A 26,953-nucleotide genomic window follows, 5' to 3' on the forward strand; every position below is an offset into this window, starting at 1 on the left:
GGGCGAACGAGCTTCGTGACGTCACTGGCCGCCCCCCGACACGCCCCCGGACGGCGTGCTAACCAAGGCCAGGAAAAGCACTTGCTTTCCCTCAGCCTCAGTGTGGCTCCGCACGGGATGAGTCACCATGGACTCAGCCTTAGGCTGAGTCCCCGCTAGCGCTGAGCGGGCGGCGCTTGCGGTTGTTTCTTACATATAGATTTATGTAAGTCCCCGCTCACGCGGCGCTTGTGCGCAGGCACACACGCTCACCCGCAATCGGCCCTTAGGTAAACCAAAAAAACTATACTTGCCCGCGCTCTCAACTACTCGCAATGGCTCCCCCGCGCACGTGTACAAGCAGGACACCTGGCGCTCATGCTTGGAGCGCTCCAAGCATGAGCGCGCTCAGCGCCAGCGGGGACTCGGCCATACTCGCACTCCTCCTCATAAGGATTTGTCACATTTGATTTTGGAGTGATCACGTCAACTGGAAACTCCATTACAGAAAGTATCGCAAGAACTTTGGGGACCTTGCAGAGTAAATTAACACGATTCGGCTTCAAAGGATCCCCTGGTTCTAATGCTACAAAAATGATTAAAACAATATTTTGCTCAATCAGGACGACTATTTTAAACGTAGTAAATATTTTATATTTATGGTATCTTGAAATTTCGAAGACCTGACATCTCTAGGAAATATAAACTGCACTTTTTCCTCCACTTCAATTTCTAAAATAATTTTTAGCCATTTGGCAATTTTTTTTGTACATTTTTTTTTTTTTTATCTATGCACATTGATTCCTGCTATATTTGTGGTTAGTTCAATTTCTGTGTAAAATTAAACTTTTTTTAATTTATTTTTTCGATAGGGCTAAGGGTATTATTATTATTAACGAGCATATTTTTCCTCAAATAATGGCAGGCCTGTCCATCAATGAAGGGGTTATGTCTACTATAAATGGTTATGTACATAATTACCTTTTAGTAATAACCTGCTTGATTTTTCTCCTCTTGCGGGTTGTAACAGAGCAGCATGGAAAATGAATGTCGTAACCCAAACCTAGACACTGCCTATCCTTTCTGCCGCTGGCAGAGTTAGGCTGCACTTATAGTGCCTTGTGACAGCGACACAACGTTGCTCCAAAACAAATGCATTGTCGTAATCGCTACGGGAGTGACCAAGTTTGGTAGCCGGTCAAATTTGGTTTTTCAGAGTGTCGCCACATGTGACAGCCTCTGAACCAATCAATGGCCAGGTCGCTAGTGACTTCGCTGTAAAGCGAAATACAACTTTCGCGGGTGGCAACGGCGAAGGGTGACGTCATCTGTCGCGGGCACTATACTCGCGGCCTTAATTGGCACATGGTACACGTGTCAAGGTGCTTTTGAAGTGGCAATCCAAGCTAGTGGTTTTTCTTTTCTTTTTTCTTTTTTTGCAATTTAATTTTTTACATTTAGGATTGGAGTAGGGTGGTCTCCAGAGTTGACCCCCCATTATTTTCAGCCCAAGGGACCCTTGCTTCCAGGGATGCATACTTCTGTAGGGGGATGCTGGTAGCCACTCTGCTTTGCTAGCGGGCTTCATGTAATAGCAGATTTTCAAATATCTTGTGCCTGGCGGGCCAATAGGAAGCCGTGATGTCATCAGTTTTGGCTTCCTATTGGCCTGCGTGCCACAAGCTTTAAATGTTGCAGAGATACCGACACCCTTTTTTTTTTTTTTTTTTTTTTTTTGAGGTCTGAATCTCGGGACACGGGGTCTCTGGAGAGACCCTGCTTCAAACCTATGTTTAAAAAACAAACATGCACAAATTGCTCCTTTTTAAAGGCAGATGTACCATTTTCTACTAAAGAAAAGTAAAAAATAAAAAGAATACACTTGCCTTGCACTCCTTGTGAGTGAATGCTGGGGCAGTCTGTCCTCTGGCAGGTTCCCCTAAGAACTGCCACCAGCATTAATCCAGATAGAACAAGAAGAGGTTAGATGCACACACATAATATAAAGGTCAACTCGGACCATTTATGGGTTAAACGAGACCCAGTGCACCACTTGTCAGGGTCTAAACAGCCCCTCTTTGTATCCGAAACGTGCACTTGGTCATGTTTCACCAATAAGTGTGTAAACATTATACCATATCCCCTGTTATTCATGCTTTGGCAATACTGAAAAGTATTTCTGTCATGCCAATAAAGCTGATTTGGTCTGAGTTGACCTTTTGTATTATAAGTGGGCATCCAACCTCTTCCAACTTTTTTTTTTTTTTTTTTTTCTCTATTTGGGGGGGAAAAAGAGAAATTATTTTGATTCTGTCTAATTTACGGACATTGTCCGAAAATGGGAGAGAGACTGGGGAATGGGGCATGTGGCTGTTTTTACAGTTTACCAGCTAAACTGCACGATAGAAGCAGGCTGGAGTTTCGAGATAAGGTCTCTGGTATAGCTCCTGGGTAATTCAATATGTTTCTGGTGTCAGTCAGATAAAAACAATGATTTGGAAAGGTTCCCAGTAGAGAGACTGATATGCAAAGCAGGTTTAAAGGAGCCGCCTCTGCACGAAAGTTGGTGAGAAGTGGCCACACACACCTACACACACCTACACACACCACACACACCTTGTGTTTTTTTTTTTTTTCTAAATATAATCATTTATAATTGAACAGCAACATTGCTGCTTCTTATGAGAGAACTTAAAATGACAAGCTGAGATGTCGCTGGAGCATACCCCTATGCTTATGATGCTTTTCAACATGTCCTTCAGGCAGCTCCTTCCTGCAGTCAGCACATTTTTTTTTTCTTCTTCTTAGATACAAGTTCAGTAACTCTGAAACCATGTTATATACGTAAATAGAACAGACAAAACAAGCCTCCTCAGCAAGACTAAGAATTGTATGACAAAAGCATAAAAAGGGGTCATTGTTCTTGAAAACCAGTGTACATTTTGTATCAATAGAAATATAATTATCAATAGGGCTAAGTGTAAACTGTGGCCCTCCAAACGAATTGCAGAATACGCGCGCCCTTTTTAGTTGTGTTGAGGGCTTCTCTGCCAGAAAATCAAGCTACCAGCCCTCCTAATGTTTTCATTTCTCATTTTCCACATTGCACTGTACTAAACTGTTGTAGGTGTAGTCTGAACTAGCGGTATATATTGGAGTTGCAAATAAGTGAGAATATAGCTATGAGCGACTCATCGGGACAGTAATGGTAGATACAGTAGATATCATTTAAGAAAATGTTAAAACCTTTTTAGAAAGGGAAATGTATACAGAGTTATTGTCAGGATACGTGATCCTTGGAGCACTCTGCGCGCTCCTCGCTTACCCCAACCCGCGACCGGGTGTTTCGCTTCTCCCACAGCACATGTTGCCTGCCGGCGAATACCAGCATTCCACCTAGGGGCGCGCACGGACCACACTCTGCACTAAATGCCGTCCTTGCTGGCCCCGCCTCCAGGCTACGCTCACGCGGTGACGCATCCGCCACGCAGTGCGCACCCGCTATGCGCGGCACTCGCACACACGAGCAAGGAAGGTTCTGCGCCTATGCCTATACTACATCTGTTGCTAATTCCACTGCCTAGTATACACCTGTGCTGATTCTCTCCAGCCAACCACAGCCAGCCAAACTACTGAGTATGCTCTCCTCTCATTGGACAGTCTCCCTTTTTATATGCTCAGCTGCCACACTGGCAAATTGGCTGAGCATAAACCTTCCTATGAGCGAAGTGTTCATTGCTGTCTTGCCTTAGGAATTCATTCATTTGCAAATTTTCCGCTGGGGTTTTTTGTTTGCCTTTCTCTGGGTCAATCGAACTATACCGGACGAGTATCTTTCTTAAACAGAATTTAACAAAAGTTGAACTCAATGGTATGTCGTATGTGTGATTGATATATATTATATTCGCAAGACAGATAATTGAACTGCACAAGTGGCTTATGTTGCAAAATGCAATGTACTTTTGAGGGCTAAAAATTACGGTAGTTTAAAAATGTGTAATTCTGTCCTCGGTTAAGTATAACGTTGCACATGCTGTACTACAAGCATCAGATCATAATCGAGAAATTTAAAGAGCAATTTGTCAAGAAGAAAATAGATATAATGTTACGGCGGGCAGTTTCCAGAGGTGATACAAATGTTATAAGAGGGTATTGAATTCCCCTGATGTGAATCACAGAGGGAGATTAGCAGCATGTTGAGAAACGCATGTCCATAGTGTGTTATGATTTGTAACATTTATGCGTCGATATACAGCTTCTTTAAACTGGACGTCAAACACTGAGATTTCCAAGACCCCCTTTCTTTGGTTTTACGTCACCTAGGATTGTTTGATTTGTTGAAGAGGATTATATTGCCTGTTTGATATGAACTTGACTTGTGTGGATATATAGCGCTTATTGAGCATCTAGGGAATTAATTCTCCTTCCCTTGAGACTACTAGACATACTGTTCAGGTTTGGCTGAAGCAGCGTCACAAACATGCAGATGCAGCTGAGTCATAGTCACAAGTTAACCCTGGTGAGAGATTGTAAGGACCAGGCTTGCAGGAACTATTTTTTGGGGTTGGGGTTCTATACATACGAAATCGATAACCTTCATTAACATATAAATATGTTTCATATGGGAGAAAAAAGAACCCAGTCTTCCAGCACTCAATCACAAACAAATGTAGAATTATAAATTTAAAATACTTTATTATTATTACCAAGAATAAAAAAATGGGTGTTAAAACGTAATTAAACGGTGTATTGCAACAGCACGTGACTGTGTCCAATTGTAACCCACCTAGAGCTGGGTGGGTGGATGTAGTAATAAAATCCCTTATAGATATTCGGGATTTGGACTGCTATATGTTATAGCTTCCTAAAAGGTATAGGAGAGGAGCCTATAAAAACTCACCCAGAGGTATTGTCAATGTAAGTGTATCCGGGTATGTAGTGCACACTCAGAAGATACACTTATGGTGCAATTGTATTGGTATACTATGCAAGGTCAGACCGTATCCACCCCTATTGTGGGAATAAACTGCTTCCTGCGTGATATCTTAATCGGCGCTAGATCTATTGCGGTTTCATATTGCGCCCACATAATAAAGTAAAACACAGGCTTATAGGCAATTATTAGGTGAGGTATATATTAGCGTTCATCAGGTATATAGTTTATTAACTGCAGAGTGTTGATTGACGTGCCCTGAAGAAGCGTTCACTACGTGAAACGCGCGCGTCGGCATTTTTCTCCTGCACACGCGGGAAGCCAGTTCATTTAAATTTAACAGCAGAGGGATAGTGATCCGCGTTAAGAGATTTGTGGCTTCCCCCGAAGTGCATGTCCAGTGGGGATCGCGCTTCGTAACCATACAGCGTGATCCTCTTACCTTGGCAATCCTCTCCTGCACACGCGGGAAGCCTGTTCATTTGAAATTCAACAGCAGATGGATGTTGATCCGCGTTGAGTGATTTGCGGCTTCCCCCGGCGTGCATGTGAAGCCGGGATCGCGCTCTGTAACCATATAGCGTGATCCTCTTACCTCTAGGGGTCTATTCAACTCACCTACAGACAGGCATGTCCTCGAACATATCAGCGCTGATATAACCAAGATCAGCGCTGATATAGGGGACTATGCGACTTACAGTTAGACCGTCCCCTCTATAAACTGGTATTTGGTATATAGCTGCTATATAGGGAAAGGGGGGTGGGGTGACTGTACACTGAATCCATCCCATCATTAACCCCACACATACCCTATTAGTTGGTACTATTTGCATTTTGTCAGTGTGTTCATCTGCTCAGTAGATTCATATATTCTGTCAGTTGTTATGTGTATTTATTAGCCGCATAACCAGTGCTGATCTCAGCTGCAGCAACCACAAACATAGTGGAGGTTGCTTCAACAGGCAATTATAATACACACAGACTTCTATACTGAGTTAAGATCACCTACACCTCACTGACAGTACCATAGGTGAGCCCTTAGGGTTATAGTACACCTAGAAACACCACGGCATTATCACTACCACCTATGGTGTTTCTATATCAATCAACACTCTGCAGTTAATAAACTATATACCTGATGAACGCTAATATATACCTCACCTAATAATTGCCTATAAGCCTGTGTTTTACTTTATTATGTGGGCGCAATATGAATCCGCAATAGATCTAGCGCCGATTAAGATATCACGCTGGAAGCAGTTTATTCCCACAATAGGGGTGGATACGGTCTGACCTTGCATAGTATACCAATACAATTGCACCATAAGTGTATCTTCTGAGTGTGCACTACATACCCGGATACACTTACATTGACAATACCTCTGGGTGAGTTTTTATAGGCTCCTCTCCTATACCTTTTAGGAAGCTATAACATATAGCAGTCCAAATCCCGAATATCTATAAGGGATTTTATTACTACATCCACCCACCCAGCTCTAGGTGGGTTACAATTGGACACAGTCACGTGCTGTTGCAATACACCGTTTAATTACGTTTTAACACCCATTTTTTTATTCTTGGTAATAATAATAAAGTATTTTAAATTTATAATTCTACATTTGTTTGTGATTGAGTGCTGGAAGACTGGGTTCTTTTTTCTCCCATATGAAACAATCAGTCTCCATCCAGTCAGCACCTCACTGTGGTTAGTATCAGCTGTGCGGGTTTTTCCTTTGTGTATAGCATTAACATATAAATAACCTATATAACATATATTGTAAAAATGTGTAAACCCACCCAGCACCTCCCCCCCACACCCCTAGTTCCAACCCCCATGGTAAGGACTATACTCCCATCCTCTGTGGTTGTGTTGCATGTTTTGCATCGTAATCTGCTCTATTATACCATATTTATGCAAGGCACCATCTACGTACATGATGTTTTACAGCATTAATACCCGTGACAAAATAATATGAGACGTTAATGGGAATAAGTGCTTCAGACATGAAAGGCGTGCCTGCCCTGAAGAATTTACAATCTAAATGGTAAGTAGGGATAACTTGGAGGCAATACCAAGAGTCCTCTGAAATGCACTGCTAAGGGCTATGGTCCCGTATTCCTAGTAAGGTAAATTCTCTAAACTTAAGAGTCTAAAGGGGCAGTCCTATATAGCGGCTCAGTGTTATCGGTGTCTTTTAGATTCAATCGCGGCAGTCCACACTGATCGCCAATTTTATTTTGCATTTTACTTGAGATGAGTGGCTCAGTGAGTAAAGACACACTGATAACCATGCCACTGAGCTTGAAGCAGGTGAGCCTGGTTCAATTCCCGGTGTCGGCTCTTTGTGACTTTGGGCAAGTCCCTTTACCTCCCCGTGCCTCAGGCACCAAAAACAGATTCTTTTGGTGCAATATTGTGCAGACAGTGGTGAAGTAAAGTTGCTAGCACAGAATGTGTACACAGAATACTCACAAACGTGAGGTAGGATGAAGGCACATAAAGGTATCTTTAAGAGCTGGTGTCAATCTGTGGAGTATGGTGTTGCCAGAATAGTGTGGTTCCCAGCTGACCTTAGGGCAGGAAAACACTGGACATAGCGTAGACCGTAAAACAATTTAATAAACGAAGTAGTTATAATCCAATCTACTCACATGTTGCAAGATTAAGATTGAGGACGCCAAGAAAGGTGAAACGCGTAGAGTGACGCTGTCTCTACCCACCTGAACCCTTGGATGCCGATGACGTCACTTCCGGTTGCTGACACGCACTCGTGACACGCACAGCAGAGAAGGAGGGAGACCAGAGAGAGAGGCCCCATCCGGTGACAGCATCGAGCGATATTTGCAGAGATCATTGAGATCTAAAATGCTGTTTTTAATCTTGCAACATGTGAGTAGATTGGATTATAACTACTTCGTTTATTAAATTGTTTTATGGTCTACGCTATGTCCAGTGTTTTCCTGCCCTAAGGTCAGCTGGGAACCACACTATTCTGGCAACACCATACTCCACAGATTGACACCAGCTCTTAAAGATACCTTTATGTGCCTTCATCCTACCTCACGTTTGTGAGTATTCTGTGTACACATTCTGTGCTAGCAACTTTACTTCACCACTGTCTGCACAATATTGCACCAAAAGCATTTTTCTTTTTATGTGTTCCCACATGGTATGCGCTTCCTGATGATCCACTTGCCACTTTCTATGAGGATTGAGAAAGAAATCCTACACCAGGTCACAGCTGCAATCAACCATTGTGTTTGTCTAAGTATCACCATTATCACTATTGTATTGATTATATCACTGTTATTGTAAATGTATATGAGCGCCAAATTTGGTTAAACACTCCACACACACCAAAAACAGATTGTAAGCTCATCTGGGCAGGGACTGCCTTTGTGCTACGTGCTGTGTACCGCGTGCTATATTGTAATTGTGAAATGCGTAAAGTCCCATTGGGAGAAAAGCAATATGTGAACTAAAGTTTATTATTAAAATGTCCTTTCCAATGCTGTTTTTATTTATAAAAATCCAATGCTTTGTTCGGGTTGTGTTTGAAATAGTGTCCGAGACGGTTAAAATGGATTTCTCATCAGAACCCATTACTTCCTGTAGGTTACCATGGTAACCCCAGATGCTAGAGATTTTAAAGAAATTATGTTTTATAACAGAAAAAAGCAGGGTATGTTCAAGGGAGTATGATACTAACATTATACGAGCGAAACTTCTGGGGAGAATTGCTGCTTTAAAGTAACAATATAACTTTTTGTATCCTTGTGAAAAAGGAATGTTGTCTTTTTTTTCATGTGTGCTGAACTAATAATGTATGAGCTAATGTTTTACTAATATTGAAATCCTAGTTACTCTACAAACAAACAGCAATTTCTCTATGGATTTTTAGGTTTGCCAAAGTCTTGTCACAAAAAAAAAAAGTTCTTGGGTAAATTTTTTTTTTTTTTTTAAAAGGTTTCAATCGGCTATTTAATGTATGAATATGATACTGTCCTTGGTTCACTTAGATCACATGAGAACCTGCCTTAATTTAGGACTTTTTAATAATCAAAGTTGTATAATTTGTAATTGCTGTTATTGTTCAGAGGGGGTGGGGGGGGGGAAACTATAAAGCAGCAGTTTGTATATTAAATATTTTTTTACATGACCTAATCCTGTCAGATTATCCCTGGTTCTTGAGATTATATAATTTTTTTGTCTCTCCACCAAGAAAGCACACTTGCCCGGGGAATACAATATGGCCACCGCGTTCAGTGACGAATAACTGCAAAACCATCGGGAGATACAGTTGGGACTTCCTGTTGGTGACTGGCCATATTTGTCAGGTTTTTGTTGCTGCTTCACTTCAGCACAAATGATTTGAGTGAGGAACGACACCGAATGTCAGCAAGGGTCCTACCGGCTCTGCTGCTTCCATGTGAATAATTATTTATATATTTATGTGGTAATGGTAGGGGTTTCTCAGAGCTTGTTGGGTATCTGTGTGTTTATTAACTGTGTGCAGCTGGTCTCAGTTGCTTTTGGGAGGGTAGTGCCCCCCCCCCCCAAGGTTTAAGCTTGCCCCTCCCCACTTTCCAAGTTGGCAGGTCAGTTTCATTTTGCCAGGTTACGACAGATCCAATGTGATCATTCTTCCTGTGATTATACAGGTTAATAAGAATTTTAACCCAGGTGAGTGTTAGGACCTGCTAACGGTCATGCCTTGAAAGTGGCAACAGGCTTAAGACGCTTTGGCCAAAGGGTTAAACCAAATGACCCTTTTTTCAAGAGAATATGTAGGTATTGCACTGTGTATTTTTGTCACATTGAAAGTAGCTTTGGGAATCTTTGTCTGTTTTTTGCTTCCATGTGAACCAGTTATTTGCTTGGTTGCCCTTTTTGACCAAATCGTATTGTTACTAACTTCACACTTGCCATTGACTTGAATTGCTGACACTCCTGTGGTACATGGTACCCTGGACATGCTTGAAAACGAGAGGTAACTCTCAATGTATTACTTCCTGGTAATTTTTTTTTATAAATAAATAAAATACCTCCCTGTTTTTGCTTTATAAGGGTTAGATAATATTTTATTGTGCTGGAAAACCAATTGGGGACTCTTGGCTACTTTACAGCTGTGCCATCATTTTGTAAGACATTGGCTGGCTGAACAGGGCCAGTATACAAACGGTGTGTACATTTTAGCTGTGCCAAGCCTGGCCGCTGCTTTAGTTGGAGTCCTCAGTTTTGCAGTGTCCCTACAGTTTGGAATGGAATTTATTAAGAGGTTCTAGTACAATGGCAATGTCCCTGCCTTTTTAAAGGGGGTAAACACGGTTCAATTTCCAGTGTTACTTTCTTTTGACCTTGAGCAAGCCACTTTCTCTTTGTGACTTAGGCCTGGGGTGCCCCAACTCCAGTCCTCAAGCCCCAGCAACAGGTCAGGTTTTCAGGATATCCCAGCTTCAGCACAGGCCTATCCTGAAAACCTGACATGTTCGTGAGCTTGAGGACTGGAGTTGAGCACCCGTTCCTTAGGGGATACCACAGCTTGCAGAATAAGCCCAGTCATGTTTGTTTGAAGTTTGTGACCGAATCATACCTAAAATAGGAATTCTAAGGGCTTGACCCCGCTGCCTACTACAGCGTCCGCTGTGGCGGATGCTGCACGCACGAGAGCCCTCCCCTCAATGGCGCCGGGCCCGCTGCGAGGGGGGGCCGCAGCGCTGAGGCGAGAGCTGCTCCTGCTCTCACTAGAATTGAGAGCAGGACTCGCTACGGAGCGCAAAGCCACACCCCCCGGCGGTTCAGCCAATGAGGGCGAACCTGCTGGGTGACGTCATGGCCGCGCCCCCGTCACTCCTCCGCCACCCCCTCTCCCCCCCCGGTCTCTCTTAGTGCAGCTCCCTGCAGACCAGGTAATCGGCTGCACGCGCCGCCAATCTCGCGGGCGCGCGTTGCAGCGGAGTTACCGGGGCCTTAGCCTTATAGTGCATCAATCATAATTGAGTAGTAAAGGTCTTAGAAATTCCAGCTACTTTTTAGAGTTACGAGATGGAAACCTACCATCTTCCCTATGTGGAAAAGAAGTAAAGACTATTTCTACTATATAGTTTGATGGTGGGGACTGTAGATTTATGTAAATATGTGCATTCTAGCTATTTAAATCCGTTTCCTGAAGTTTTATCTGTCGGATGTTAGGCCTTCCAGCTTATCTGTACTTTTTTCACAGATTCAGCACTTTCTCATTGTCATTTTGTTATGCAGAACTCAATAACCTTCAGTGAACTTGGGATGAGTCTGTACAATTAGACCAGGCACTTAAGAGTCTTGTATTTTTGTACAACAGGCAGAATATTTTTCCTTTCTTTCCCTTCAAAATAAAGTTATGCTGAACTTGCTAAACCTCTTTAAACAAACAAACAAAGCAAAAAAATAATAGAGGTCCCAGGATCCGTTATTTTCAGTTGCTGACCGTGTATCCCACCAGTTACCACGCCAAAGGTGCAGTTACTGGGTGGCAGAGGCCTGCTCACAGCATTTAGATGCTTTCTAATGCAAAAAGGTGCACACTTGTGCCGTGTGTTTTTTGTTTAATCCCCTTCGTTCCTTCATTGCAGGAAAAATTTGGTACTGCCTGCTGATCCATTAGTTCACATCTCTTTTGTAGACAGGGGCAGTAAAAGGTGACATGTAGGATATGTGTGTTCTGTAATGCTGCTTCACAATGTGTTTTTATTAATGCCGGGATGTAGGTCCTGTTCAGTGGTGGGATTCAGAAATGTTAGTAACAGGTTCTCTCTCGCCCTATAAAATATAGAATAGTGGTGGCTTTAGGGGGCCACTTTTTAACCGCAACCTCCAGTTAGCTATTCCCTAAGGATGTATCTGAATGGCAAATCAAAATCCGTAACCTAGGACTCCAGAATTTTAGATATTTATTTATCCAAGGCACCCAAATCTTAAACAAATTACTTTCTGTGGCGCAATATGGCTGTCAGCCTCTCCATCCTCATAACGTCATTCATTTATCCTCTCAATTATACGTTTTGGTTGAGTATTCTGATTCTTCCATTATACTGAGATCAAACATCTTGCTGCCGTTAGAATATGAGATCATCTATATTATTTTTATTTTTTTGTGATCAATGTCCTCTTGGTTTGCCTAGGACTATATTTAATGGATCCCATGGAATTTTAATTGCTGTTACCGCCTCTATCAAACTTTGTACTACCTTCCAATGGTTTAAGTTGGTGTAGTACATGTAGTAATTTCTCAATGTCTGAGAACTGACAACTTTTTAGATTTTGGACTTTTCTCAATAAGGTAACTTCGGTAACTAGTCCATAACATAAGCAATATTGTATAAAGGAGATTTTTTTATTTTTTTGCTGACTGCAAAGCAATTGGTTATATCTTAAGTTCTTAAATATCTGAATAATGGAAACTAAGGTGTTACGTGACAAAGTGCTTTAATTTCTCATGGTCCAATGTGTGTAATTTAAGTAATTTGGGTAATTTTCTCAAATGTTTCAGCTAATTGAAAACCTCTTATGATTAAAGCTCCTATTCAGTTGCAATATCAACTTACCTAAACCACGTAAGTTGATCCTCTGCCCTCTGCCCTACATGTGAATAACTTTTCAATAGGTTTAGGTTCTTCTAGGTATGTAAACAAAAATAATAATCTAGATATAGATGGATGCATACCCTGGTTTAAGGACGCTCACTTTAAGTACACTTGTGAGTAAGGATATATCACTCAGTAGGCAAACGGCAGCTCGGGCATGCGTCTGTCAGCCCAGCTCGGGCATGCATCTGTCAGCCCGTCCTGAACAGCAATAACGGCTCCCAACCTCTACCGAAGCTGTGCACAAGCGGGGAGACTATAGAGGCTGTTACATCAGTTATGCACGTATATGACTATTGCAGTACAGTACATGCATCGATAAGTGGGGAAAAAGGTAGTGCTTCACTTTAAGTACATTTTCGCTTTACATACATGCTCTAGACCCATTGCGTACGTTAATGCAGTGTATGCCTGTATATTTTCCCCCGGCATCTCCATCATCCACATCCGTGGGGTGCCGTGTTGAGGCTGACCCAGACCTCTGCTGTCAGTCCGGGCTCAGAGTGTTTGGAACTTGTGCCTGCTTGTTTGGATGTGCAGAGGGGATTTAAATTATTATTATTTTTTCATTTCACCTATTGGCTGCGACGGTGCCTGTATAAAGCAGGGTGGGAGGGGTTGTCGGTCACTGGGCAGGTTGGGAAAACCGTGTGTAGAGCTGGTGTATTGACCTGCCTCTGCTTACGCAGTTCATCCGCAGCTTGGGCGCAGGAAAGCCCCCCGGCCAATCAAAAGGAGAGGTGGGGAATACAGAAGGACACACGTCACTGTCACACATGCAGGTTGTATTCTCCAGTGCACCTCCATTTTTTTTTTTTTTTTAATAAATATATTGTAAGTATTTCCTGTGAGTGGGGAAATTTCCAGAAAATTAGAAACGCTGATATGTGACAGTGGGCAGAAGGCAGCTGTTCTGGGGACCTCTGGGAAACATGCAAACACATTCATATGTGTTTTATTTTTGCAGGTAATGCACTTTCTTTTTTTCTTGTATTTTTTTTTGTTTTATATATATATATATATATATATATATATATATATATATATATATATATATATATATATATATATATATATATATATATATATATATATATATATATATATATATATATATATATATATAATTTTTTTTTTTTTTTTTTTTTTTTTATATGTAATGGGTCACTTTATAGGGAGGGAGCTTCAATAAACTGCTGGTTCCGTCAATCGGGCACTGTTAAGTGCTTGAGTAAGGATTCTTGGCTGCTTAGTGTTAAATTTCTGAGACTCTCGCCCCAGTGGTTTAGCTGGCGTTACATATTTTTTCTGTCATCAGTTTTTGGGGTGTGGTTCCTGATGGGAAGTGTTGTTGTTTCTAGCAGGCCTAAACTGACTGTAACATTTTTCAGGTTGCAAAAAATATACACAGTTTTGAAGTAGGAAGGTGAAATGCTTAGACCTTACCAACTGTAAAGAAATAATAACCTAAATTATAAAACTGTGAGTTCTTGTCTACCTTATTTTGGTGTGTTATCATCTATGTTATCCCTATCTATTTGTATCACTGTAAAATGTTGTTCTGCGTGTCACAGCCAGCGACGTGTTGCATGGCTCGGTATGTTCGAATTTCGCTTCCCAGATACTTATTTTCTGCAACTTCCAATTTCATTGTCCAAGTATCATCAATTTTGTTTTGACTAGGATTGATGTAATTATGTAAAACAATAAATCAGCCAGTGAGAAGAATGCTGGAGAAATACATTCTGCATGATATCTTTTGGTAAATGGTATATAATTTACGGAGTAAGTGACACTGCGACCTTTAGCTATATATCAACTATAAGGCCTTGCCCCCGCTGCCTGCTACAGCGTCCGCTGTGGCGGACACTGCGCTCACGAGAGCCCTCCCCGCAATGGCGCCGGGCCCGCTGCGAGGGGGGGGGGGCCGCAGCACTCGCGCGAGAGCTTCTCCTGCTCTCAATAGAATTGAGAGCAGGAACTCGCGTCGAGCGGCTAGGCACGCCCCCAGGCGGTTCAGCCAATGAGGGCAAACCTGCCAGGTGACGTCATGGCCGCTCCCCCGTCACTCCTCCGCCACGCCCCCCCGGTCTCTGCTCCTGCAGTGAGCTGCAGACCGGGGAATCGCCGGAACGCGCAGCCAAAAGCGCAGGCGCGCATTACAGCGCCGTGACCGGGGCCTTAGCCTAAGACCCCATTACATGCCTTTTGATGGAAAGCCATCCATTTCACGCAATTCTGCACGAACACCTTTCCCTTGCTAGCAAGTACCTGCAAAGAAAAGCATTACACCTTTTTTTTTATATCATGTGTTTTCGAGTTTTCAAATACTTCTTGTACCAAGTTTCTCTAGTTAGATTAATATACTTTTTTACGTTGGACATAATTTTTCCTTAACATTGCTTTTCTGTTTTCGTAAAAACAAAAAAAAAACAAATTATGAATGCAGCAAAAAATAAGTCTACAAGTGACATTCAGTAATACAAATCAGCGGTAATCCTATGGGAAGCAATACAACTCATGCAGGGTTTTGGCATACTATTACTCTGTTAACCTGAAGATGAATCAGTCTTCATTTAAAAAAAAAAATAAATAAAAATTGAAAATAAAACTGTACTTTTACATGTACTTTTTACCCTTCCGGGCTTAAATCTTGGCACTTTAAGGTTATTCATTAAATTGTGATAAGTTTGCGTTTATCTATTTTTAGGTTTTTAATTAAAACAAGTGTGTGCCGAGCATGCGCATTTACCCATTTGTACTGCTATATTTATAGTAACTGAATTCCTGTGTGTATGTGCCGGCGGCTACTGCGCAAGTGTGTGTGTGTGTGTTGTCTCTGTGCACGCATCTGTGGTGCGTATGCCCAGTGCCTACTGCGACTTCCGTCTCCAACAAGGCAATTTACTCCAAGTGAACTTTTCCTTGGGCAGGTGCCAGCATAGAAGTTTCACTTCAAAAAGAAAACATCTCTTGCCTCATGGCCTTATATCCATATAACATGGTCTTGTTCCTGAGACCCGCAGTGTATGTTTTGATGGTCCACTTCATAGTATGACGCTAATTTGAGACGCGTGCATACATACCCCACCATTACGCATTGTCCATCCATTGCTGGATGAAGGCCTCTACAATGATCTTTTGGGTATTGCGGTTGCAAGCCACTTCATGTTGCTCCAAAATGTCCTGATTTCTATCCATCTATGTTAGCAAGCTAAAGGCTTTATTTAACATTATGAATATAAAGGAAAAGGTGCCTCCCTCTTACAGTAGGGGGTTTGACTGGTAATCTTTTGCATATACCTTACACTTACCTGCCCTTTGCCTGCTTTTTTTGACGTTCAATGTCTCTGGGAACTCATATTTAATATCCAATGTCTGAATCCACTATTGTCTATATCCAACTTCTAAACCTGTTGGTGCAGCCCTGAAATATTGTGATCTGATTTGTGGTTCCATGGTAAAGACACATGACGGAGGAGGCAGTGGAACTGTGAACATTTTGCTTTAATCATTGGAGACCCGTAACATTTTGAAATGTCTTCTGTGTATTTCAGCTCCGATCTGTGTCTGTGGATTTGAACAATGATCCTTCTCTGCAGATAGATATTCCAGATGCCCTCAGCGAAAGAGACAAAGTAAAGTTTACTGTCCATACAAAGGTAAGGCTTTTTAGTGCAGTAATGCAGTCATTTATATTTCAGCAAATAATTTGACTAAATGTTGGCTATCTGTACTGTGCATGCGCACACACTGTGTGAGACTATATTATCTCTTATTTTTATTAAGTTCATTGGTATTTATTATTCGAATCGATTGTTATCAACATGGCCGGAGTCAATTCTGACTTGGCTTCAGCCTCCCACAGTGCTCAGTTGCTCAGGAAAGAATGCTATCGAAATCCCAAAGTTGCAGTGATTTTGGTGTGTTGGCTTTATTACTGATTCTTATAAGCATAGGGAACCCTGGTATGCCATACAATTACCTGATAAAGGGGATATGACAAAGTCGGTAAACTCTGTTTAAAAAGCAGAAGACAATCAAAAAGTAAAATTTCGGATGTTAAATATAAAAATAGTCAAAGAACAGTAAAAGACAACCAGTGAAAAGAGTTGTGACAAGAAGCATTGCATTGAAGGATTAAATATGTAGGGGGTGCTACTATAGTGTGAGGTCTACCTGGATATCTGTGGTCTTCCAAACCTGTGGATGGGTCTACACTAATGGCACCCTGCTTCAGCTGGAGTAGCTGGAAGCACACTACAGGGCCCCTCTCTACCCTAAGCGCCCTATAGTGTAATAATGTTGCTTTAATATTGTTTCCTGGTATACCTCGCTATAGTAGCACCGATGTAGTGATTTGTTATTGCTTTTATTTTTCAGACCACCCTGGCAGTGTTTCAGAGCCCAGATTTCTCTGTGATGCGGCAACATGAGGATTTTGTCTGGTTACACGACGCTCTCATTGAAAATGAAGAGTATGCCGGGTATATAGTAAGTGCTTGAAATCAGATTGTAAAAATCCCCCTCCCTTCCCATTGACAAACTGCTGTTTTGGAGAAATTAAGGGTCTTTAAAAGTGCCACGCCATATGGTCATTAAAAAGAAAACGCTCATAGCATTTACTGGAATGCTTTGTTGGAGGACTGTAGGTAGGAAAGGATGAGAACATGTTTTATAAGATGCAGCGTGTAGAGATATTACAATGTTACCCACCTTTTTTATGAAGGAACTCTAGTGAAAACATCTGAACGTAAAAAGTTTCCAATGCAGTTGTCACAGACCTTATTGCAGGGATCTTCAACTAGTTCTCTGAAAGGACCAGCTCAGAAAACATTCAGGAGATAAGGGGCCACAAACTTATTGCAATGTCATTTTAGATACACTTAAAGACTTAAATTATTTTTTCAACATTGTGCAAGAACAGTATTTATAACATCTGGACCATATATATTTACATGACCTTAATTTACAAGTTGGCTTCCGTGTGAAAAAAATGCATTTAGTTGTCCAAGCAACTAGTATGAAATGAGCAGGTGCAGAAAGGGTCTCGGGTCCCTTAATAGGCTGTATTTGGCACACAGGCCGTTGGTTTAAGAGCCCAGGCTTCTTGCAACTGCACAAGACTTTCCGTTGTAACACTTAAGTGGAAACAGGGTGTATAGGATTTGGACAGGCTAATTGTACATCATGTTCTTTAGCTACATTATGGTCGCTCTTGTCCCATTTTCAAACGGTGTGCCAATATTCCAGGAATTAATGTGTAGTGTTATGTTCTACTAATTACAATCTCTATCTCTGAAATTCTGACTTTTCAAAATTTCTACAAACAGAAAATGAATTGTTCATGAGAGACCATTACTTTTTTGTTTTTGTTGTCCCACCCTAATTGCCTTCTACAGGTAATCCTTAGAGGGCTCTCTCCCTACTGGAGGATTAGAGGGGTAGGAGAAACAATTGGTATCCCTGGAGCACAAAGGAAATATTTTTCAATTCTCGAGTCTCCAGTAATACTAAATTATTATCGTTTATTTGTAAAGTGCGGTACAATGGGGCTACAGAGTTCTGCATATTACATAAAAAGAATGATATACCGAATAACAACAAGCACAAACAGATACAAAAGTTCACGAGGGTCCTGCTCGTGAGTTTACAATCTAAAGTGGATGATTATTGTAGGGTGGAGTATGGTCCATCCATGCAGCTGATTCCATTAAGGTTAATGGGTGGATGTTGGAGGTGTGCCAGATACATCATCTTTTCACGGAAGTCTTTCAGGGAGATTTTAAATGTCTGGACTTCTGGGAGAGAATCTGATGGTGCGTGGTAAGGAATTCTAGAGAGGGGGCAGCATGGGAGTAGTTTCATAGAAGGGAATGAGAGGAGGTTATAAGGCATGAGTAAAGGTGGATGTTGTGCAGAACGTAGGGGGCATTTAGGTACATTTGGGGATGAGCGTTGAGATGAAAGAGGGGGCAGCGTTGTAAGTCAGAACTATGGTTTTACATTTGATTCTAAAGGATATGAAAAGCAAGTGTAGGGATTTGCATAGTGGCGCAGCAGAAGTGGAGTGGTGAGTGAGGTAGATCAGTTTGGCAGCAATGTTTTGGATGGATTGGAGTTGGGACAGGGAATGCCATCTAGATGAAGGTTGCAGTTATCAAGGCGGGACAAGATAAGTGTGGTAATTAGCATTTTAGTGGTGTCATGAGTGAGAAAAGAGTGTTTCATAGGGGGTGGATATTACAGGACTTAGTGAGTGAGTGAATGAGGAATGAAGAAGAGGGCCCCATGGCAGCAGACTACAGGTGTTTGAGATTTGTGGTATTATTGAGTGAGGGAGAGTGTTGGTGTAGCGGTGGAAAGCATATTGGTTCTGTTTTGGACATGTTAAGCTTCAAGAAACGGAACATCCAGGAGGAGATTGCAGAGAGACAAGCTGGTGACACGGGACAAGAAGTCAGGGGACGAGAGGTACATTATGGCTATAATCGGCAAAGAGAACTGAAAGCCAAAAGATTGTATTAGTACACCAAGAGGAAGTGTGGAGTGAGAATAGCCGAGCCTTGTGGGAACACAACAGAAAGAGGGAGCGAAGAGGAAAAAACGAGAGGTTGGGTAGATCGGCTGTGAACCAGGAGAGGGGGGGTGATCAACAGTGCCGAAGGCAGCAGAGAGATCCAAGAGAATTGGGAACAAGAGATATATTATATACAAGCTTGTCAAGGGTGGAATAGGATCAAGGGGGCAAGTTGTAGAGTGAGATGAACTACTCATCAGTCAAAGGGCAAAATGAGCTGATGGTAAGTGTGCAAAGGGAGGTATGTTGGACGTGTGGAGTCTGACATAAGATTAAGTCCATCAGACATGATATCGCTTCATATGTGAAGTAGATGGCAAGTTCTTGGGCCGCGAGGATCGAAGTTGGGCAGAGGAGTGAGTTAAAGGCAGCGAATAGGCGTTAAGGGTTAGGGGAATCTTTGTATGTGTGAAGTTCCTCACCTCCGACACTCCTACTGTTATCCTCAGAGACCAACATACCTTCTACTAAAGGAAATAACAGGTCCTTATGAATTACAATTCCTTTGGTATATTTCAGGAACATTTTTAATTTTTTTTCCCCAGCTGGTAATGATTTTTTGTCTGCATTTTAATTTTTTAATATAGATACCACCGGCACCAGCAAAACCCGATTTTGATGGTCCACGCGACAAAATGCAGAAGCTTGGGGACGGAGAAGGCTCCATGACAAAAGATGAATTTTCCAAAATGAAACAGGAGTTAGAAGCGTGAGAATGAATTCTTAACTCTCTGGTGTTATCCATGTGAATTTTGTACTGAAAAGAAATGATGGTTATCTGAATACTGGAAAAAGTGGAACAGGCTTTTCTATTACTGCATCTTCAGTGTATACCAGACCAGCTTTAAGGAACTAATCTTGTGCATGACCACTTTTTTTGCTGTTTTTAGACACAGACATTATCTTCCCGACCATCATTGACTACCATTCATAATTGCAAGTAGTGTATTAGGCCGCGATTATAGTTGCTCCGTGCGCGGGCATGATGTCACGTGTGCCTGCCGCTTGCGCGAAACCTTCATCGGGGTCAGTGGTGACGGAGAAGCCGTGACGTGAGCGGTTCGCCCTCAATGGCTGAACCGTGCACAGGACCCGGCCATTGCGCGGCAAAGACAAAAAAAATAGTCTTGCCGAGAAGCGGGGTCGCGTGCTCTATGTGCAGCATCATGAGGTTACATACATTTGTTCACGATCGCCGCTACTATAATCGCGGCCTTAGCAGTTAGGGAGGTTGACACTGTATAAATAACGTTGACCTTTCTTTCCATCTATGCATTGTAACTTTTGTTTTATTTCTGGATTTGTGATCCATTTTCTCTCCTGTTGTCGGACAGTCAAAACCTTCAGATAATTAGCTGTGGCCATGTGTGGGTGAATGCAAGTATTTTCTGCTCCTTGATTATGTGCACAACAAACCTAGAGGAGCAGTTCCATGTACAAAGTGTTTTAGATAATGGGCTTAACTAATATAATTTGGTTTCCTTCAAAATCATTGTCAACCTTAAAAATCAACCCTTATTGTGTCTTGTGTAAAATGAATACATATTTATTTTAGCTTGGTCCTCTGAAATTCACATGTTGCAGATAACAAAAAATGATCCAAAACATCCCAAAAATTTGATTACCATGAAAAACGTTAACAAATGTATTTTAAATGTTTTATACTTATGTGTATATATGTATAGCTATTTGCTTACCTGTAACATGTTTAACATGACATTAGTTCAGTTTGCTCCTGGGGGAGATTCAGAGTTTTATGGACAGACTGTTAGAACTATTAGACATGTTCTAAAAACTATTGCAAGAAAGACACTGGCCCTATAATAAGCAGCCTTCTGCCATAGGACACCTTCGAGGTCTTGAAGACACCTTACAGCCCATTGATTTACAAGGCCGTAGTAAGGTGTCTCCCAGCGCAGTGAGATGTCTCGGGCTGGGATTATGGTCCTTGTGCGGCAGCATGTGAACGAGCGCACCGCCGGGCGCCCTCATGCAGCACAAGCGATTTGTGAACTTGGCTGCAGGAGATTGTAGATGCGTGGCGAACGCGTCAAAGATCTAGTTCGCCCTCATTGGCTTAACCAGCTCACATGCACTGACGTCACACAGCAGCCGCCTCAAAACACAGATTTCGTTGTATGCTGAGAATGCTGCCGCTTCAATGCGCTCCTTTGCCGGCAGTTGCGCAGGCAGAGGGGTAGCCCCCATTACAAAATACAGCAGAGTGCTTGCCGCAGCGATGCCGGCACCATAATCCTAGCCTTATGGCAGAAGACTGCTTAGTCAATATAGCCATGCCTCCTTTAATCTACAATGCATTACTATGAAATGGCAGGTCTAGCAATAAGGATTGGAAACAAAATACCTAGAGAAGTTGTCTTCATGTTTTTTCTGCCGGCATGCATAGTATACACATTGTAGAAAAACATGGCGTCGATATTTTCTCCTTGGTGTTTATACTCTGTGGGGCAGATGAATTCATCGCCGGCACATGTTGGCGCACACTACCTGGCATTGATTTAAATGGGAGTTAACGCCAGATCGGTTGTGCTAACCCGTACCAGCGCGTAATCAATCTGCTTCTAAATTTGTTTCCTGTGAACCAGGGGAATGATCATAACGTTATCATAAAACTAACACTTAACTTGACACTTGCCCTCTCCCTGCAATCTAGACTGGGAACCTGTTGGCCCAATCCCAAACTCTAAATGTACATATTAGGCATTGGTCCCGCTGCGTTTGGCGGCGTGCGCGCTACTTACCATCAGATGGTATCCTCCCGAGCAAGTCCCAGTCCCTCCTCCCTGCACAGCTCACTACACGCTGTGACGCGTCAGCAGCCAGGGGATGCAAGTGAATTGTAATCCCTAGCGGTGACGTGTCACGTGGTGTGGCTGTGAGCCAATGAAGAGAAGAGGAGGGGAGGCTTCGGGGAGCGGGGAAAGCAGCTGCAGCACCAGCACCAAGGGAGCACCCCTGCTCCCTCCCACAGACTCTCTCCTCAGTCTGTGTCTGCAGATGCACAGGGGGGGGGAGGGGGGAGGGAACCCCTTGCAATGAGGAGGGGAGGGCTTTGGGGAGCGGGGAAAGCAGCTGCAGCACCAAGGGAGCCCCCCCTGCTCCCTCCCACAGACTCTCTCCTCAGGGAGGCGGGGGAGGGAACCCCCTGACACAGTGTGATGGCCCCGATGTCATTGCTGCACCCACCTGACCCGTTTTGGCCTCGCCTCCAGCTCCCACTCCCTACAGACCGGTCTGAGGCAGCGGGGCCTTAGCCTTAATTTACAGCATGAGTCCGTAAATTTGCTAGGTGAGATTATCTTGCAGACGTATTCTTCTTTTACTTCCTTTAATCTTTGGTAGCAGAGGGAATATGCCGGTGGTATAAAGCAGGGGTGCTCAACTCCAGTCCTCAAGGCCCTCCAACAGGTCAGGTATTCATGATTTTGCTGCTTCAGCACAGGTGGCTCATTTCGGCTCAGTCTATGACTGAGCCTCTGAGCCACCTGTGCTGAAGCAGAGAAATTTTGAAAACCTGACCTGTTGAGTGGGGTGGCTCGTGGACTGGAGTTGCTCACTCTTAGTATAAATGCATAGAATATTTGATTCGCTTTGTCTGCCCATCTTGCTCCGCACAGAGTAACATCACTCAGGAAGGAAATAAAGTATCCCCCACGTATAAAAGAAAGTGTAAGATGCTAAAAGGTCCGTCCCCAAGATTTCTCCCCTCAAACAATTCACTACCAATGAATAGCTAGCAGGGGCCGCATCTTTAATATGGATAAGATTTGGCAAATGTCGGCCAGCAGCTGTGATTATTGGCAGGAACCTGGAGGATTTTTGGGCAACCTCTCACTAGTTAGAAGAGGTTTTGTAATGTACAGTACATGTGAAGCAATATACCGTATTGCAGTACAGTTAATCAAGATAATCTTCGTGGATTGAGGTTCTCGGTCATTCACTGCTTCATTTTGATGCTAAACCATCCCGGACTTGCCAGATGTGTGCCACAGGACATTGCAGTGCTTCCCGGCTGTGGCTTGAGTTGGCCACTCAAATCAACAGAAGTGTTCGGTTTTCCTGGAAACCTAACCGCAATTTGTTAAACAGCATGGACCTCTGCTAAAGCATATTTGGTTGTTATATCAATTATGGGGATGGCTATTTTATTTACAGCTTTCCAAGACAATTTGTTCAGTTATTGTATTGAGATTGTTCTTACTGTTTTTAGTACTACTCTGCATCCGCTGACTTTCCCCTCTCGTTGTTTTCACAGCGAGTATTTGGCTGTGTTTAAGAAGACTGTATCAGTACATGAAGTTTTTCTCCAGAGACTTTCATCTCATCCCATCTTGAGCAAAGACCACAACTTCCATGTATTCCTGGAGTACGACCAAGACGTAAGCACCCTTTCCTTCCTGTGCAGAAATGAGGGGCAGGAAGTGGAAGACAGCTGTTCTTTCCCCCACCCTGTGAAGACTAGATGAATGTAACTCCTATAATGTTAGTATCTTGCCCCCTGATCATGTTAAGACTTTATTAACACTTTAAGAAAATCATGATATATATATATTTTTTTTTTAATCTCTAGTGTTGGACTATGCTGAGCTCTGTGGAGAGCTCCATTTTAACTTCCTAAGCACTTAATATTTCAGATTTAAAAAATAAAAACTATGTTGAAAAGAGCCACGAAGAGACCTAAAAAAATAAATAAACATAACATTTATATTTTTTTACTTTTTCCAGTCTTCCGTTGTGAATGAGGACTTAATTATTACTGTGCCAACATGAATCCTTATTTGTAATCCCTTCCTAAAAGTAAACACAATAAACCTTGTTAAATTGATAGGAGTAGGAGCCTGGTGGCAAGGATACTGCCTATGAATCAGGTGATCCAGTTCCAATCCCGATTGTTGGCTTTCCTTGTCACCTTGGTCAAAATATTGTTTAAAATGTTATGTCTGAGCAATATGATCTCGCTCTTTTTCTTCATTATAGGACAGAACAAACAAACGGAGACTCTGCACTTATGTCTTTTGTGTTCTCTCCTTTTAGTTAAGTGTGAGGAGGAAGAACACGAAAGAGGTGTTTGGTGGTTTTTTGAGGAGCATGTTAAAAAGTGCTGATGAGGTTCTGTTTTCTGGAGTAAAGGTAAGCGGGGATACGGTGTGTCCATCTGCTATCTTTACAGTTCTGGAGACACCTGTAATGTACGTTAGGTTTACCTTTTTCATCTGCATGTATCTGGGACCAATGCAAGTTTGACTGTACCAGACAAGTGGTGAAAAACTTTTGCCAAGCCGTTCTTTCATTACCTTGAAAATTCCTTATTTTAGAGAGAAATGAACATATCTATTCTATGTGATTGCTGTTTTTAATTACAACAGAGAGGGAAAAAAATCTATCATTCAAATAGTCGCTTGTTCTGAATAAATCATTAATGTAGAGTGCATGCATTTCTTACTAGTTACATTTTGCCGTTCTTAGACTTGAGGACTGGATATGACAAATTTAATATCTCAAATAAATAACGTGCTGTCCAGTTCATATTTGGTGAAAAAAATAAATGGTAAAAAGTGGCAATTGCTGCCAGCTAATTATGTATTGCAGACCACACTAGCAGCACCAAGGGTTATATAGCATAGTGGGAGCAGGATTTGACATTATTAGGAGCCCCTGAGTTCCTTATATCTCACTGACTTCCACTCACCTTTTGCACCCTCCCTCCCACATAGGAAGTTGATGAGTTCTTTGAACAAGAGAAAATATTCCTGGCAAACTACTACAACAGTATCAAGGACTCAAGTGCCAAGGCCGACAAAATGACAAGATCTCACAAAAGTATGTATGTATACCAGGAAAAATATATTGTTACCGCTCGTATATCCTGGGTACAAAATAATAATTTGACAACATTATAAATTACAAACCTGTATGAAGTAGTCAATGTCTTAACTTTGACCAGGAGGCGGTTTTGAGAGACTCTGGTAAATTGTTCCAGTAGTGGGGTGTTTGGTAAAAGAGCGAACAGATTCCTTATTGAACCTTGGATACATAAGCAAGCCTGCTCAGATAATTGGGTAACTTGTCCAGAAAATATTTGTAGTCCAGATAGGATTAATATACATTGTCTGGACTCGAAGGGATAGCCAACATAGTCCAATTCATATATCACAATGGTGGGTGCTACATAACAAGACAAAACCTCATATAGAATCGGATAGATTGTCAAGTTTGCAGAGGTTAATTCGCGGTGCTGTTCCGTGCATTGTATACCCATAGTCCAGTGTGTATTCTCCTCCATTCCCCATCTCCCCTCCCTTTACACACACTCCTTTTGTATAGAGCAGTAAGAAAACCAAAGTGCAAACGTGACTAGGTGCATATAAAAAAAGCAGAAAAATAAAATAAACCTAGTGCAACAAAGCTAAATGTAAGTGCTAAAATGATTCAAGCACTGGCTCTCTGATCCTCCCGTCTACATGAGGAGAGTCAGGACGAGTCACTTTCCTGTGCCGGTGCGGAGAAAGAATAGAAGCGGCACACCTCACGTTAGTTCGGTCCACCTTTTCAATCCACCCGAGGGATCAGAGAGCCGGTGCTTGTAAGAGTTGGCGTACCTTCAGACCAGGAGTGGTCGACATGCTTTTTCTCCTTGGGGTTATGTGAGTGTACTTCCACTGCTTGCAGTCCTTTAACTATATAAAGCTATATTTGCACTATGTTCTCCTTCTCTTTCCTTCATATATCCTTCCGAAGCCTATACTTCATCACCATAAACCACAGATCTCTTTCGAGTCCACATGTGTTGGGGGAAAACGCCCGATTTATTTTCGCACCACGAGTGCAAAAGTAGTTTTTTTTTTTTTTTTTTTAAATTAATTTTATCACTTGCAGTTAGCGGCGTTGCACTGTTTTTCTGATATAAGTTTGCACTATGGATTTGTTGCTGTTCTGTCGTGTGAATGTTGGGAAACCTTTTCGAAAAGCTGCACATTTTCCAAGGTTTTTATTTAATTACATTTTTTACACTTTGGCCATTATATCTTCACTTGCTTGTCCTATTTGGGACCGTGTTAACTAACACTTGACTCCCTAAATGTATCACTTGTTCACACTTCATTTAAAGGTTTTTTTTTTTTTCTTTCTTTTTTTCACCATTGGGGATTGCTTTTTTTTTGACCTTCAGTGAAATCTCAAAAATATAAGCATTATGTTGGTCTGTTAAGTAAAATGGCAAACGAGTGCTTAGGAAATAACGTGTCCAGAGCACTATGCACTGTATCATTATAGGGGGTACATTTAGTGATGCTATCCATTTGTCTTCACCTCTCCTCCACACACATGGGCAATTTCCTACTGTCAAAGCAGTATTTTCCTTAGAAACTTAACCCTGAATAGAGAATATTTTACATTTGATTGCTAATTGGCCCATTGTAAAAGCAGTCCAACTTTTAGGCACCTTGATTGTGTTGCAGTGCATAAAGCTAAAATGCTCCATATATTCTTTGTTTTCAGATGTTGCTGATGATTACATTCCTATTTCAGCCTCGTTGACCGGCATAGCTGATGAGGAAAACCCAATGTTTAGAAAGTAAGCATTGTTGTATGTTGTGGGAAGAGAGAATTTTGAGTAGGAAGTTACAACTGGATGACTTCCTGTTAAGTAAGCACATTCCACCCTGGGGTGGCCTGCAAAGTGTTGCATAGTATGCATCTAACACACTGCATGCTTCATATATCAAACACCATTCAGGTCCTGAAGGGGTACAACCAGGCCAGGTGGTAAGCAGGTAAAGCCCTGCCTGGGGATGGCAGGTCTGGGGGGGGGCCTGTTT

The 26,953-nt window shown here is 42.1% G+C and overlaps 1 protein-coding gene across 2 annotated transcripts in view; it reads left to right on the forward strand.

Moving 5' to 3' along the window:
• Nucleotides 1-26,953, forward strand: part of SNX5 (sorting nexin 5) — a 66,019-nt gene that overhangs the window by 17,168 nt on the left and 21,898 nt on the right. The window contains exons 1-8 of one of the 2 annotated variants that reach the window (XM_075596277.1): nt 13,483-13,502; nt 16,093-16,197; nt 16,919-17,029; nt 19,703-19,824; nt 23,392-23,515; nt 24,171-24,266; nt 24,851-24,956; nt 26,634-26,709. In XM_075596277.1, the coding sequence (XP_075452392.1) occupies nt 16,958-17,029; nt 19,703-19,824; nt 23,392-23,515; nt 24,171-24,266; nt 24,851-24,956; nt 26,634-26,709 (596 nt within the window). In that variant the 5' untranslated portion in view covers nt 13,483-13,502; nt 16,093-16,197; nt 16,919-16,957. Of the gene's footprint in view, nt 1-13,482; nt 13,503-16,092; nt 16,198-16,918; nt 17,030-19,702; nt 19,825-23,391; nt 23,516-24,170; nt 24,267-24,850; nt 24,957-26,633; nt 26,710-26,953 lie in introns of those variants that run through there. The other variant, XM_075596276.1, reaches the window with a different exon arrangement.

The sequence above is a fragment of the Ascaphus truei genome, chromosome 4 (genome assembly GCF_040206685.1).
Source record: "Ascaphus truei isolate aAscTru1 chromosome 4, aAscTru1.hap1, whole genome shotgun sequence".
Lineage (NCBI taxonomy): Eukaryota > Metazoa > Chordata > Amphibia > Anura > Ascaphidae > Ascaphus > Ascaphus truei.